The 14882-nt window shown below is 37.9% G+C and overlaps 1 protein-coding gene across 5 annotated transcripts in view; it reads left to right on the forward strand.

The window, feature by feature from the left end:
* The window catches only part of ERC2 (ELKS/RAB6-interacting/CAST family member 2), a 498505-nt gene that overhangs the window by 261376 nt on the left and 222247 nt on the right, over positions 1-14882 (forward strand). For all 5 annotated transcript variants that reach the window (XR_008973235.1, XR_008973236.1, XR_008973233.1 and 2 more), the window contains one exon: positions 11921-12081. Coding sequence is in view for 1 of the 5 variants with exons in the window: in XM_057417556.1 (XP_057273539.1) it covers positions 11921-12081 (161 nt within the window). In the remaining 4 variants the exon portion in view is untranslated. The remainder of the gene's footprint in view (positions 1-11920; positions 12082-14882) is intronic.

The raw sequence follows: 14882 nt of genomic DNA on the forward strand, positions 1-14882 counted from the left end.
TCTTTAAAAAGAGTATTTCAAATGTACAACTTGATGTGGACAGTGTCATCTCTGTCCTCTGAAACCAAACCCATCTTTGGATGAGAGGGACTTAAGAATAATGAAAGATATGTCCGATGAGAACTATTATACAGAATATGAACAGAGCCAAAGGTGTTAGTTTACAGTAAAGGTAAAGCAGATCCAAAATACAGTTCTCATCAAGGCCTGCTTAAACCTCCCAGCTGTAAGTTTTGTAAGTCCTGTCACTGAGCTTGTCTTCTTAATGCTCATATGTTTTGCCTTGAAAAAGGGTGAACAGTATCAAATTGTAAACCTGCATTTTTTCTGTTTATACCCTCCTGCAATGCCTCATTTAGGGAGACACTGGAGAGACTAAGAAGGAAGCTGAACTTTTAGCTGAGGCATAAATGGCAGCTTGTGTTAGTTAAAGATTCTGTTAATGACTGAGTGCGCCCTCAGCAAGTTTGCCGATGACACCAAGCTGTGTGGTTCAGTTGATACCCTGGAGGGAAGGAATGCCATCCAGAGGGACCTTGACACGCTTGTGAGGTGGGCTGATGCCAACCTCATGAAGTTTAACCATGCCAAGTGCAGGGTCCTACACCTGGGTCGGAGCAATCCCAGGCACAGCTACAGGTTGGGCAGAGAAGAGATTCAGAGCAGCCCTGTGGAGAAGGACTTGGGGGTGTTGGTCAATGAGAAACTGAACATGAGCTGGCTTCAGTGTGTGCTCACAGCCCAGAAAGCAACCGTATCCTGGGCTGCATCAAAAAGAGCATGACCAGCAGGTTGAGGGAGGTGATCCTGCCCCTCTACTCTGCTCTTGTGAGACCTCACCTGGAGTATTGTGTGCAGTTCTGGTGTCCTCAACATAAAAAGGACATGGAAATGTTGGAACAAGTCCAGAGGAGGCCACGAGGATGATCAGGGGACTGGAGCACCTCCTGTATGTAGACAGGCTGAGAAAGTTGGGGCTGTTCAGCCTGGAGAAGAGAAGGCTGTGTGGAGACCTCATAGCAGCCTTCCAGTATCTGAAGGGGGCCTATAGGGATGCTGGGGAGGGACTCTTCATTAGGGACTGTAGTGATAGGACAAGGGGTAACACGTTAAACAGGGGAAGTTTAGATTAGATATAAGGAAGAAATTCTTTCCTGTTAGGGTGGTGAGGCACTGGAATGGGTTGCCCAGGGAGGTTGTGAATGCTCCATCCCTGGCGGTGTTCAAGGTCAGGTTGGACAGAGCCTTGGGTGACATGGTTTAGTATGAGGTGTCCCTGCCCATGGCAGGGGGGTTGGAACTTGATGATCTTAAGGTCCTTTCCAACCCTAACTACTCTATGATTCTATGATTTTTTCCTTTTTCTTCTGGTGAGAAATATGATTGTTCTCATCAAACTGCTAATGCATTTTGCATAGAAAAATATTTATAGTTGTATGAAACTTAGGCTTTTCTATGAGTGCCCATTGCTTTGGTATCTAAATAGTGTTCATACAAGGACAGTTACAACAGTAAAATCTTCAGTAAATTTCATAGAGCAGTTATGGTTGCCCAGTTCAGGCTGAGGCTTATAAGTGCTGTTTCTCCTAGGTTTCTTATTTGAAACTGACTGTTACTTTATCTATGCAGAAATTTTCTTTATACTACCTGTAGATGGAATTCCTGTATCTAATGTGGCTGCCTTTCATATGGATTCCTGTTGTAATATGAAGTGCAGTTTAGGAAGCATGAAAGCTCTATCTAAATATTGACAGCTGCTGTTCTTCAATATTTATTCTAGCAGATGGCAAAAACTGCTTGTAATCACTAAATGAGAGAAGCTCCCATATGCCAGTTGTTGAGTATATAACCCACAAAAAGGCTGAGCAGTAACTACTTGGTAATAGTTGAGAAATCTGTTAACTTCTGTAGGGAAGATCTGAGTATTTTAACTGTCACGTCTTTGGGCTGAGAAGACAAAAAGGCAAAGACATTTAGTTAAGTGACTACTGACCAGAATATGGAACTGAAGAGGAGTAATACAGGGAAATGTTTCAGTGTGACCAGCCAGTTGAGAAGATGAAGAGGGAGAGAAGATGAAGAGTTGGTTCAGCAAATCCTGTGAGCTTGCTAAAGAGGCAGCTCTGTAATATTTATTCTACCAGTAGCCAAAAGGGACTAGAACATACCTAGAAAATTGAACATCAGAGTGGGGAAGTACGTGTGGACAGTTTCAAGAGGGAAGAAGCAACTGAATTCATAGAACAGACCTAAGCACTGTTTTCTGTTGCCTTTTTCTATTACTCTTTTTTCACCTGGTAGATGTTGGGATGATGTAAGTACTCTGAAATTGTACAGTGATAAGCTGAATAGGGGTATAAGTATTACAGTCTTTCCTTCCTTCCTCTTTTCAGTCTAGTGAAACAAAGCTCAGTAGAAATGCACTACGAAATGCATATTTGGCTGGTGTATCACTAACTGCATGAGGGGAGACATACAAAAAGTCTAGGTGCTGGAACTTTGAGTTACAGTATTTGCATTTTTATACTTGGGCCAAACTGTCACAAACAGATGTGACAGAATTAAAAACTTTGTGTTCTTTGAAGGTGAGGCAATAGGTTAAGTGACAGCTCCTTTTCTTCATCTGGGCATCCTTACTAAGCCCTGTTTTGGTTCAGTGACAGACAATGTGGTTTTGTTGCTTGGAAAAGAGCAAGTTCTGTGATACAGCATCTTTGTTTTTTTCCAACAATGTTTGTATTTATTGTTAACTGCTATTGTACTTCACAAAGATATGGAGATCAGTTTTTCAGGAGCTAACCTGGAGTAAAGCCATTGATAGAAAGTCTCTTTACTTCCTCTACCTTCCTTCAGATAGTTATTGAGGAAAAATCTTCAGTTTCAGAAGAGCAGTATTTCTTGGGCTATCTTCCTATCTTGTCAGTGTTCTCTTCCCCACCTGATTTTCTTCTCCCACCTCTGTAATCACAGTGAGCCATTCCCACGAAGTTTCTTTTCTGCATACTCCCTGTGTGTATAATTCTGCACATTCTGTCTCTTTGCAACTTTGCTTTGCAGCGCTGCATGCTGTCTATGCAAGTATGTGTAAGGGTCTGTTTAGTTGCTGCATAGTTTCCTCCTGAGCTAGTGTGCCTGCAGCATCATGGAGGCATCGACGGGCTCTGTTACTGCCTTCTTGGATTTTGCATAGTGCCAGCAGCCCTGCTTTCACAGGGAACTGGCTGTGCAAGCACCCTCACATCTGGCTCCCTCTTTGCACAAGCAGTATTTCCTGAGCCTGTTGTTGAGTTCAGCTCGACATCCTGCTCCTCCAGCCCTGCTTCTTCCTCCCACAGGGAATTTCTCTCTAGCGTGTTGATTGAGGGGAGGCACTGTGATCTGTGACTGATTTATCCAGAAAGCTTATTACTGTGTAGTAGCTGTGGGTATGGTTTCATGATCAGGGAGCTGCTATTTGAGCAAGATTTCTGTTTAGCGCTCTGAAAATTTGACATGCTGATTGTAAACTGCCTTCATGCAGAAATTCCTGCTGACAAATTCTGAGTCTATAGTTTTGCTCCATCATGTGATCATTCCTAGCTTATCATGTGTTAATAATGGAGTCCAGTTGTCAGACATTTTGTTGTCCCCCTCAGGCCTCCCTGACTGTCCTATGGGCTATCCTATTCTGGACAGACTCATAAGCACGTCAGTTCTGTTCCTATTGACTGATCTCTTCCTGAAGTGACCCTCCAAAGCAGCATTGTTTTTTTTTGTCTTTATTTATTTATTTATTTTTAGTAAGAAAGATTTCCTTCTAAGAAACAGTTTTCCCCAGAAAAGTACTGGAAATGACACAAAATTTGTAACCTTTATTTTTAGGGTTTAAGTGCAGCTTATTTGACCTATACAGAGCATATATTGGTAAACTTGTGCTGCTTATCTTCGTACCATGTCTGAAACAATTAACTTCGTCAACTGTTTGTAGTCCTGCTCCACATGTTCTGTACTTCCCTGGCTCTGGATAAATTTCAGTAAGGATGTAACTACCAATTGCTATACCAAGTATTAAAATCTTTCTTGATAAGAGTTATTTGCAAATGCGTGTGCCAGGGCTAGAATTTGGCTCTTTAACATACAGACATACATGACTTTTCTTCACGCTTTTTGTGTAGCTGATATTGCATTATCTATTATAGGAGTTAATTTTAGGTTTTAAGCATGTAGCATGTCCATGGCACTGTGACTTTAGTGCCAAGGCAATGAAATACTGCATAAATAATTGTATAGGAAAAATGCTGTAGAATTAAGCAAGCAGGGAAGGATTATCTGCACTAAGAGCACAGTGCCAATGCATTTAGTACTCACGTGAACCTAATGTTAAAAGTCACAATGCTAAAGATGGTATCAGACATCTTTGGTGCAGAAGCTATACCATGTCACCAGTTTCATGGATCTCTATTTATCTTTATGCTTATTAGTATTATTTAGCTTGCAGCAAAACTAGGTAGGAGGCTGTATTTTCTGAGATTTACCACATAAAACTATTCAGGTATTGTCATACAATAACATTTTCAGTTTAATAAATCTGACTTGCTATTTCACAATACATAAACACATTGTAGTGTGTGGACAAACTCTTACATACATAAATTACCTGTTTGCAGTAAGACTTTGCATATACCATGTGAATCACTGCTGCCTTTAGAAATATTCTAAGGGAGAACTTCTAACTTTAATATATTGGGATTATGGATTAAAAGCAGTGGGGAAGTAGCTTTGTGCTGTGTAACCTAACAAGTGTGTTAAGAATCAACTTTTGGCAAGAAAACTCCCAATTTGCCCTCTCTCCCTGAAGCTGACCTGGTGGATGAAATAGTAGATGTGTGTATGATTCTAGGCATGCCTTCTCCAAAGATCAACATTTGTACACACTTTAGTCACCTTTTATACGCAGTGCTATTGACATTAACCAGAGAGGCCAGTTTGACAGCGCTGTACTTTAACACCAGCTAAAGAGTTGCTCTGCTCTACTTGCATGGTTTATCTAAAAAGACTCAACACTGAAATCACACAGCGTAATTGTTTTTGGTCTGTAAGAGTTCTCTTCCAGATACAATATCCTGTAGGACAATTGAGTATCCTACTGAAATCAACATTTGTTCAATAGCTAATTCAATGACTATTTTTTTTTAATTATTCTGAAAACATTAGGCTGAGCTCTGTAATTTATCAACATATTATATCTAAATGTGCTTTCATTTGCACAGCTATAAAACACCTTTAATGCTACTTTCGTAATTAGTTTTGCACAGTATCAGGAAAATTAGTGCAGAACTGAGGACACCAGGCATTTAAAGCAATCACAGACTTGCTAACATGAAGCTTAATGGAAAAGGAGAGGCAACTAATAAGATATGTCAATGAAATAATTTTCAAACTAGATGAGAAAGTTAAAAAGATGCTGCTTTTTTTTTTTGGTGAAAAGTGGAATTGCACAATTACTCAGGTGCTTGGTCTTGTTTTCATTGTAGTGTATGCCTGGATGACATTCAGTTAGAATTGAATGGGGCTGACCATGAGTTAGACCTTGTCAGCATGAACTTTACCTTGGACAAAGAACATTGTTGACTGATTCCTGCAACACTTTTAATACTGTTATCTTTGTTGACGTGGTCTGAAGTGTTGTTTCTAATTTATATGGCATTGCAAAATCAGAATTGATGTTAATTACTCCATCATATAATTGTATTTTGCTGCTAATGAAAAGGTTTTCATTTGGCGCAAAACATTTCAGCTGCCTTTGCAAGGAGCATCTTTCTATTTTGCCCATCCTTTTCAGTTTTGCAGGAGTTCACGCTCACAATTTAACACTGGGGTTTTGTACAGTGCTTGCTAGTTGAAACTAATTGAGGATACTGTAACTGGAGGCCACTTGTGTTTCACAAGAGGCTTAAAATACTTTAAATCCTACTTTATGTAATAAAGTAATCTCAACAAGGCTTCAGATTTCAAATTATGGAGCATGGCATCCCATTTGATAATTGTGCTGTTGTGTTCCTATGGAGATGGCAAGCCATTTCATGAGGATTGCTATTTCAGTGCTACTGGTATTTGATGTTATACTACCACTGCATTGCTACTTGATATCACTGGGCCCTACTTGCCTAGTCTATTGTGATTTAAAAAAAAACCCAAAACACCCCCAAGTTGAAAATTAACCATTATCCTGGATTTTATAAATGTTCCACTTAATTTTCTGTGAAGTCCTTCACTTAGGATGTTTATTTGAATGCTTATATACGTTCTAGAGTGTGGTTACTTTTTTCTTCTCTGAGAATATCCAAAATTGTGAGAGACAACATGTGTCTGATTTTTTTGTTTGTAAAGGCTCAGGAATATCAGCCTCCATAACTGTACAGGTTTTGTTTGACCTGTTTCCGGGGTTTAAAAGCTGTGATGGAAGAAGTCAGAGGTGAGGAATTTGGCTATGGATGACAAATGGGATGGGAAGAGAGTGGAGGGGGGAGTGACAACAAAGAGTTTATTTCAATGTCTTGCAAAGCTCAGTGTGACACTTTGCTAAGTGTGTTTGCTTGTGTGAAAAACACCTTTGTAGCGAAACTGTTTAGACAGTTGTACACTGGAGAAATTCCCATTGGAAACATAAAGAAACAGGGTATTTGAAATCATATTGCAGGACAGTGTAGGCAGTTTTAGGAGCAGTAGGTCCACATGACTCGTGTTGGACCTCTTGTAAGTGTGTAATTGAATTAGTCATGAGATAGAGTGGTTCTCTGCATGGGCAGCAGCCACTGGTGCAGGATCCTGGGATGTCTGGCATTCGTCCTTCAGAGTGCAAAGCATAGGCAATCCATTAGTGTAAAAAGCTGAAGTCTCCAGCCTGTGAGTGCGAAGAGCTGGTAAGTGGATATTTGTGTGTACAAATCCAGGTTATTTTCTGTTTTTCCTCATCTCTGCGAATGTGTTATCTATGTCCTTTTAGTCCAGTGACAGAATAAATAGTGAAGCCACTGAGAAATTTTAAGGATCATAATCTTTACTTTTTTTTGCAATCTCATGCTTAATCATGGCAAAAAAAAAAATAGTTTTTATTAAATTAATCTTCACAGAACTGGAGATAACTGAAATTTACATAGTGTAACTTGGCAAAAAGAAAGAAAAAGAAAAGCATTTTCTTAGCAAATGGAAAAAACATCAAACCACCTCTGAAAACAGTTGGATGGATTTTTACACTGACTGATGACTTATTGCTAAAATTCAGCTCATATAAACCTGAACTGGAAAAATGTAATTGTTAAAGTTGCTTTTTTTTTTTTTAATTTAAATTATCTGTAATGGTTAATATTCTTGTATTAAAGAAAAGTGAAGAATTGATAAGTAAATAGTAGAATTTATTTCCCTTTATTATGTACAGATCATAAGTGATCTGTGTGTACTAACAGAAGATAAGGTTTTAAATAAAAAAAAGAGGGAGTTTTTGTATAGCTACTGATACTTGAAAAAGTCAGTTAGAGAGATCCAAAACTCTTATATTTATCACCAATATCACTGCTAAAATGAAGTGCCAACCCTTTAAGATAGTAATACTAATAATACTAACCTTGACTGCTGGCCACTTGCCAGCTCTTCGTCATCGTGCAGAAATATATTATACTTGACCTGAGAAAACATGCAGTTGTCCCTCCCCCTCCTTATTCCCACAAACTGGAACAGTATTATGTTAGCATGAGTTGTGCTGAGCCGAATCCAATCTGGAATTAAGAATGCTCCAGGGCATTTTTAATAAACTGTCATTCATTTGAACTCTAACCTTCTTTAATTTGCAGAATCTGGTAACGCAGATGTATACTACAGCCACATTCATTTCTTTTTCTTTTCTTATCTTGGTGTGAAACGCTGCTGATAGGACTTGAAAATGTGAGGCTGCAGAAGACGTATAAAATGCTCATTTAAAACAGACTCAAAACTAAGGAAGAATTTTAAGAATATGCTGTGTTTCTGCCGTTCTAAGATGTAAACTTAATTCTAGCAGTGATTTTAATAAAGTCCTTGAAGTGCTGGGGTCGGTTAGACTTTCTGAAAGTATATATATAAAAAAGGTTTCTATTAGAAAATCCAAAGGATAGAATGAGGCCGTTGTCTTTCAAAGTGGAAAAAAACCCCACCACTTAATAATGTACTGGGGCCATAGAGTGTGTAGTAGCAAAGAACTTTGTATTCAAAGAGGTTCTCAGAGTAAATTCTTTCAAAACATGAATCCTTATTAATTCTTTAGCTGCTATATAAATGGCAAAGGTTTTGATTAGAGGTATTTCCCCTAATAGAGATAACGGGGAGAAAATGAACAGATCTCAGGAACCAAGTGTCTGCCGGGCTGGTCAGGAGCTGCCCGCGGGAGCTCGGGGACGTCACCTGCCTTCCCAGCAGGTGGCGCTGCAGGGCAGGAGCCGCGCTGGGGGCGGGCGCGGGCGCGGGCGCGGTGGGCCCTGGGGGCCCTGGGGAGCCGCGCGTCCCTCAGAGCGTGTTGTTGGTGAACGGGGTTACTGTGAGACCTGCCTGTGTGAATAAAGGCTGCATCTGTGGTAATTACATAGCGCAGGTGCTTCGGTTCGGCACGCAAACGGGTGTATGAACACAGGTAACAGGGTCATGAAGACAAACTTCATCTTGACCCTTTGTAATGCTCAGAAGAGTATGTGCTCCTAAATGCAGCAAAAGGGAGCTAAAATCTGTCACTAGTACTACTGGATTTATTCCCATTTCTTACAGTAAGGCTGAGAGGTAATAAACTGACATTAACCCTTCATTCCTTTCAGCTATCGTTTTAATTCTAATACCAAAGATGAGAACATGTGCTTACATTAAGAATTTGGTGTATGTTTACAACGTTCCCTTCCACCCTGACTTTTCTATCTAGATAATACTGCCTTCAGTGTTTAAAGTTCATTTTCCATTGTAATGTATCTTCTACAGCTGTATAATAAACATGCAAAGATGATTGTGTGTGCACCTTCAGCACTCACACATTCACACTGGATAGCAGTTGATTTATAGAAAAATAAAAATCAGTTCCTTCTGCACATGCCTGTATGTGTGAATCCTGCTGTAGCTGCGGATGAGACGGTTAACTAGGAAAACATACAACTCTGAACTTGGGTCTTATTCAAAAAGTGAAGGAAGAAATAGCTGGCAAATACTGGGTTGAAAGTGTAAATGAAAGTGTAACTTTCAAGTCTACACGTGTTAACGATTTGTGGTTTGAGAAAGTTTTCATATTTAAATTTTTAAAGGTTTTTTTCTCTCTCCTTTAAACTTTGATCTCTTTTGTCTGGGAACACAAGAGTATGTTATTAATATACATTAACAAATCCACAGCTTTGTTTTCCACAAGTTTTTAATTCCCTGAAATGTTTTAAAATATAACTGATGTGATACATCAGAACTTAGGTGAGTATTCAGCCAGTCAGCAGGCTGGATACTAAATTCAGCTGAACCTATAGGAAAAGGAATGCAATGATACTAAAGATATGGAAGTACTATTATTCTGCCTTCCTGCATTCTCATCTGCCAAACAAATCTGTAAGTGCAGAGTGACTGGGTGTTTAAAGATGCTGTCTCAAAGCAAGAGTCTTCATGAATGAATGATTTCTCAGTCTTGAAAACTTACTACTGTTTCCATTAATGTATGTATCCTGGAGTTAACCAGCAGGCTGGAGGCTCAGCAGCAACTACAAGCAGTTTTTAAAAAACACAAGGATGAGCCTGAGAAATAACCCAAGAAAACGGATAGAAATGTCATATTATGGTTTAGTTGTTGAGCTTTGTCCTTGTTGGAGACAGCATGGGTTTGTATTCTTGTGCTAAAACAGAAAATGAAGTCTCTTGTGTTATATTAGAAATTCAGTATATTTTTAAAGAAATTTGATCTCTCTCCGTATGCATTTTTGGGGGCTTTTTTTTTTTTTTTAAATCCCCCCTCCCCCCCTTAAATGCAAATCCAGCTTTCTTATTTCTTTATTTTCCTCGAGTATATTTTCTCTTTGCTGCTTCTACTGTGAAAGTTCACTAGGTAGTCCTTTTACAAAAATATCTAAAGCCTTCATCTTTCATGGTTTGTTGTAGTGGAATCTTGCACCTGCACCAACTCTATTGCATCATTTTCACTCCTTGCTCTTTCATTTGTATCAGTATTACGCTGGTTTTACTTTCTGGATGGAAGGTTGAGCATCAGTAGTTTCAATGCTATTGGTAATTCTGATCCTGCATTCATGAAATACAGCTTCTTACATACGAAGGGTATCAGATGTGTTCTTACATTCCATTTATCTTATGAGAATATAAAGATGCAGATGCAGCTGGTGTAGAAGAGGTAAGTAATCACTATATAATTTTCAAACAGGGTGTGAGTACTCGTAATTTGATGACGACTGCATTATTAATTTTGCTATATTGAACCTGTTATATAGGAGGCAATGTGTTTTCAAACTGAAGCAAAAATAATGTGGTTTGTAAACACTGATTGCATGCCAGTAGGATTTAGATAATAAGAAACAAAAATTTGCATGAAATTTGGAGCAAACGTTTTCTCTGTAGCCACGCTGATGTTCACTGATAGCCACAGTAGAATATTTTTAGACTTTTCAATACGCCAGCAAAAGTGAACACTTTTAAATGGCTTGCATGACATGAACAACTGGAATATATCCTCTTTTCCATTACATTTCATTCACATATTCTTCCTGAAGTGTTCACTAATTTATAAGATGTTAATATTTGGACAAAAGAGGTGAGAAAGAAGATACAGGAAATAGAACATCCATTATTTGAATCATTATATCTCATAAAAACCCGAAGTGCATCTGTTGCTCACTTGCAGATCTTAATGTAAACTGTATCATTTGAATAAGGGGAAATCGTGCTGGTGTTCTGGTTACCAGGGACTATTTATGACTCTCTACTTCTGTGACTATAATGGTTCATCCCACAGGTAAATTGTATGCTGCCAGACAGGTGTCATTATGTAGTCTCCATTCTTTAGTGCGTTCTCTAAAGAATGTGATGGACCATATTGTACACTTTTTTTTTTCTTCTGAATTCTGTTTTCTGAAAAGATGGAGGTTTGCTGAGTTCCTGGAGTTAAGCCATTTATTCTGTGTCCAGCTGACATTTACTAGTGCTAATTAAAGAGTGGGATTACCCACACTTTCCTACATTTCAGAGTTCAGAGATTCTCACACTTGTAATGAGGAAAATAACTCAGTTATTACTAGAGCAGTAACAAACATTTAAAGTTCGGAATCCTAGAATAATTGGGGTTAGAAGGGACCACTAGAGGCAATGCGGTTGAAACCCCTGCTTCAAACAGGAGTAACTTTGAAGTTGGATCTGATTCTCGAGGCTTCATTCAGTCAAGATCTGATAGCCAAAGACTGGAGAGCCTACAGCTTCCATGGGCAACCTGTTCTGCACAGAAGGGTGTGTGTTTTTTGATAAAAATACATTGATTACCATGACCAGTTTTATATTAAAAGAATTACCTATATCTGCTTCTAGAATTTCTGAAATTGCTGTTACGCTGAGTTACCACTACCCTGGATTTAAATAATATAAATGGTGTACAAAATATTTGTAAGCTGTGTCTGTATGTAGCAGTGGCCCAGGTTAAATGGACTTCTGGTGATCTGTATTAGTTCTGTTTTGTATGAATGCTGCTTGTTACTCAGTGGATTCATGGGAACATTAAGATTTTTTGGTATTTAAAGGACTACTTCAGTTTTAAAACAGTTAAGACAGGAATAGATTTGAATAGCTGTTTACCATAGTTCCTTTTATGTAGTTTTGTTTAGTTTTTTTTCCCCATATATAGATTTAAGACTCATTGTAAAGAATATGGATCTTAAAAAGTTCTCTCTCTTAGGTAGAAGAGCTGATGAATGCACTGGAAAAGACTAGACAAGAATTAGATTCTACCAAAGCACGTCTTGCCTCAACACAGCAGTCTTTGGCTGAAAAAGAAGCACATCTGGCTAACCTGAGAATAGAGCGAAGAAAACAGCTTGAAGAAATTTTAGAAATGAAGTAAGTACATTGATATATCTGATTTCTAGAAAAATTAAAATTACTGCTTTTTTGCTATGAGAAGGTTTTTTTTTTTTTTTCCTGGGTTTGTTTGTTTTGTTTTGTTCTATTATATATTTATCTGAATCTAAGGACTTCTAGTTGTCTTGAGTGTTAAGTTCATATAGAAAGTCTTCATTTTAGAAGTACTAAACAATTGATGAGAAGAAATTTTTGAAAGCTTTCCTTTGTTACATGCAAACAAAATACCAGCACAATATGATTTCCTTGAGAAATTGAGAGTCTAAAGCCCCATCTACAGTGGGAATTCTGTGTTGGAATTTCTGTTAGTATCAAACTCATGTAAAGAGTTCATTAGCTTCATGTGGATGGTGCAAAGTTTATTGCACTGAATTTGTTAAAAAATCCCCAAACCACCAAAAACCTATTTGCATACACAAAGTACAGAACGAAAAAGGAGGGTAGACCTATAATTTAAATCTAACCTCCTACCCACAATAAAGGTAAATATCTGTAATTATGGGATCTTAAAGCTCTGACATGATCATTAAAACCTGCAAAAAAGAGTGAACCTGTTGTGACTTGGCTAGGCTGGTGGGGAGTTAACATTCAACAAAGAAAATTCACAGTTGTAATTTTGAAACTGTTTTATTGAGGGAGGGAAGAATAAACCCCAAGCACTTAAGCTGTATATAATTTCAGTTAAATTGTAGATATTTAATATAAAAGGAAGTTAAATAATCAGAAAAAATGGTTTTAATAATGTTGCTGTAAATAAGACAGATTGGAAATGGAAACATATATGTACTAGAATTTTATAAAGGTAGGGTTTAAGAATGGCTGCCATGTAATATGGTTGCAGAATACTGTCATGTAAGCACAAATGTTTCCAGTGAAAACAAAAGAACTTCTGCTTTGACTTTAATGAGGTCTATATCTTTTAAAAAAAAATAAATAGGAGCACATATGAATTAGAGTAGCATGTGGCATTACCTTCTAAAATAGATACTTTTTTTTTACATTTTCTGATTTTCTTTTATATGTACATATTAATACACCTGTGGTGCTCATTGCCAGTATATTTCATGGAGTCATCTTTTCTGTATAATGCTTTGGTTTGTTTCTTTGAGTGCATACTTGTTTCTTCTCCAAATGGTAAGATTTGGTTTTCATTTTTGATTATAATTGCCAATTATTGATCAACATAGGGGAAAAAGAAGCAGTATCCTTAATTCTCTTCCTGTGATTTTTTTTTGCTTGGGTACACAGAACCTCACAGAAAAGCCGTGAAAGGCATATATCTTCAGTCAGAGAAGGGATTTTGACAAAAAATAGTGAAGTTTGACTTTTGATAAAAGCTGTTCCATTTTATGAATAAAGGGTGATGCTACTATGGTGAAAGACCCCAGTATCAGTGGTCCAAGATAGAAACAGTTTGAAATTTTTAATGAGATACATACTGTGCTTTTACAGTATAAACTTTTAAAGTAAAGTAGTAAAAATTAGAAGAAAATTTTAAATTAGGATATAAAATTGAAATTAGTAAAGATTTCTAGTTAAATGTATGTTGGTTTATGGGGGGGGTGTTTTGGTTCTTTTTGTTTTATGTATTTTTGTTTTTTTTGGGGGGGGAGTGGTGTGTTGGTTTTTTTTATGGTTTGGTTTTGTTTGGTTTTTTGCTCTTACTTTTCTGGAACACCTTTTCTGTGAAGACAGGCTGAGAGAGCTAGGCTTGTTCAGCCTGGAGAAGAGCAGGCTCTGGAGAGAACTTAAGAGTACCCTTCCAGTACCTCAAGGGGCTGATAAGAATTCTAGAGGAGGGCTTTTTACAAGGGCATCTTATGACAGGACAAGGGGGAATTGCTTTAAACTGACAAAAAGGAGATTTAGATTAGACATTAGGGAGAAGTTCTTTTTCCCCTGTGGTGTGGTGGGGTGCTGGCACAGGCTGCCCAGAGTAGTTGTGGGTACCCCATCCCTGGCAGTGTTCAAGACCATCTTGGATGGGGCTTGGAGCAGCCTGGTCTAGTGAAAGGTGCCCCTGCTCATGGCAGAGGTGCTGGAACTGGATGAGCTTTAATGTCCGTAACCCAAACCATGCTGTGATTCTCTGATTCTAGTAATAAATGTCTTTTAGAAATAATTTGGGTATTTCATTGCAATAGTTTAATTTCTGAAATTGCTCACTGAAATAGGTGTATGACAAACAAACTTTATAAAACTGCTGCATTACCACAGAATGTACTAAATATGGCATTACATTTTTTCTCATGAATAAAGCATTCTCAAAACCAGATTACAGAAGCAAGGCCCAGATGTCCATGGACAAAATAATAATAATTCTGTGCTGTAGTAATATACTAAAAGAATGTGTCTTGGCTATTTTAAGATAATTTATTAATTGGCAGCATTGACTGTAACTTCTATTTATCATTTTTAAAATTTAATGTTGCGTGATTACAGTTTTTGGCTGCTACCTCTCAGTTAAATAGGAATGTACTGTGTGTTTAAGAACATTCATGATGATTTCCTATGCTTATATTATGTTCAAGTTCCAAACATAACTCTGCATTCTAGGCCCATCTGGCTGACATTGCGAAGATCCATCTTAATATACTGGCTACAATCAGTTGTCAGTTTTAGATAACTTCTTCAGTTGTCATTACATGTTCCTGTATACATCCAGTTATTTAAGGAAGTTTAGAGTAAAAATGCATAGAAGTTGGACCTTGTTCATTATCTGGTTGGTCTTTTTGAACTGGAAACTAGAGAAGTGCCCATTAAATGAAAGGTAGTTTGAT

Source organism: Pezoporus wallicus, unplaced genomic scaffold, assembly GCF_028554395.1.
Source record: "Pezoporus wallicus isolate ANWC-B61680 ecotype Strahan unplaced genomic scaffold, APGP_CSIRO_Pwel_v1 contig_8542, whole genome shotgun sequence".
NCBI classification, from domain to species: Eukaryota; Metazoa; Chordata; class Aves; order Psittaciformes; family Psittacidae; genus Pezoporus; species Pezoporus wallicus.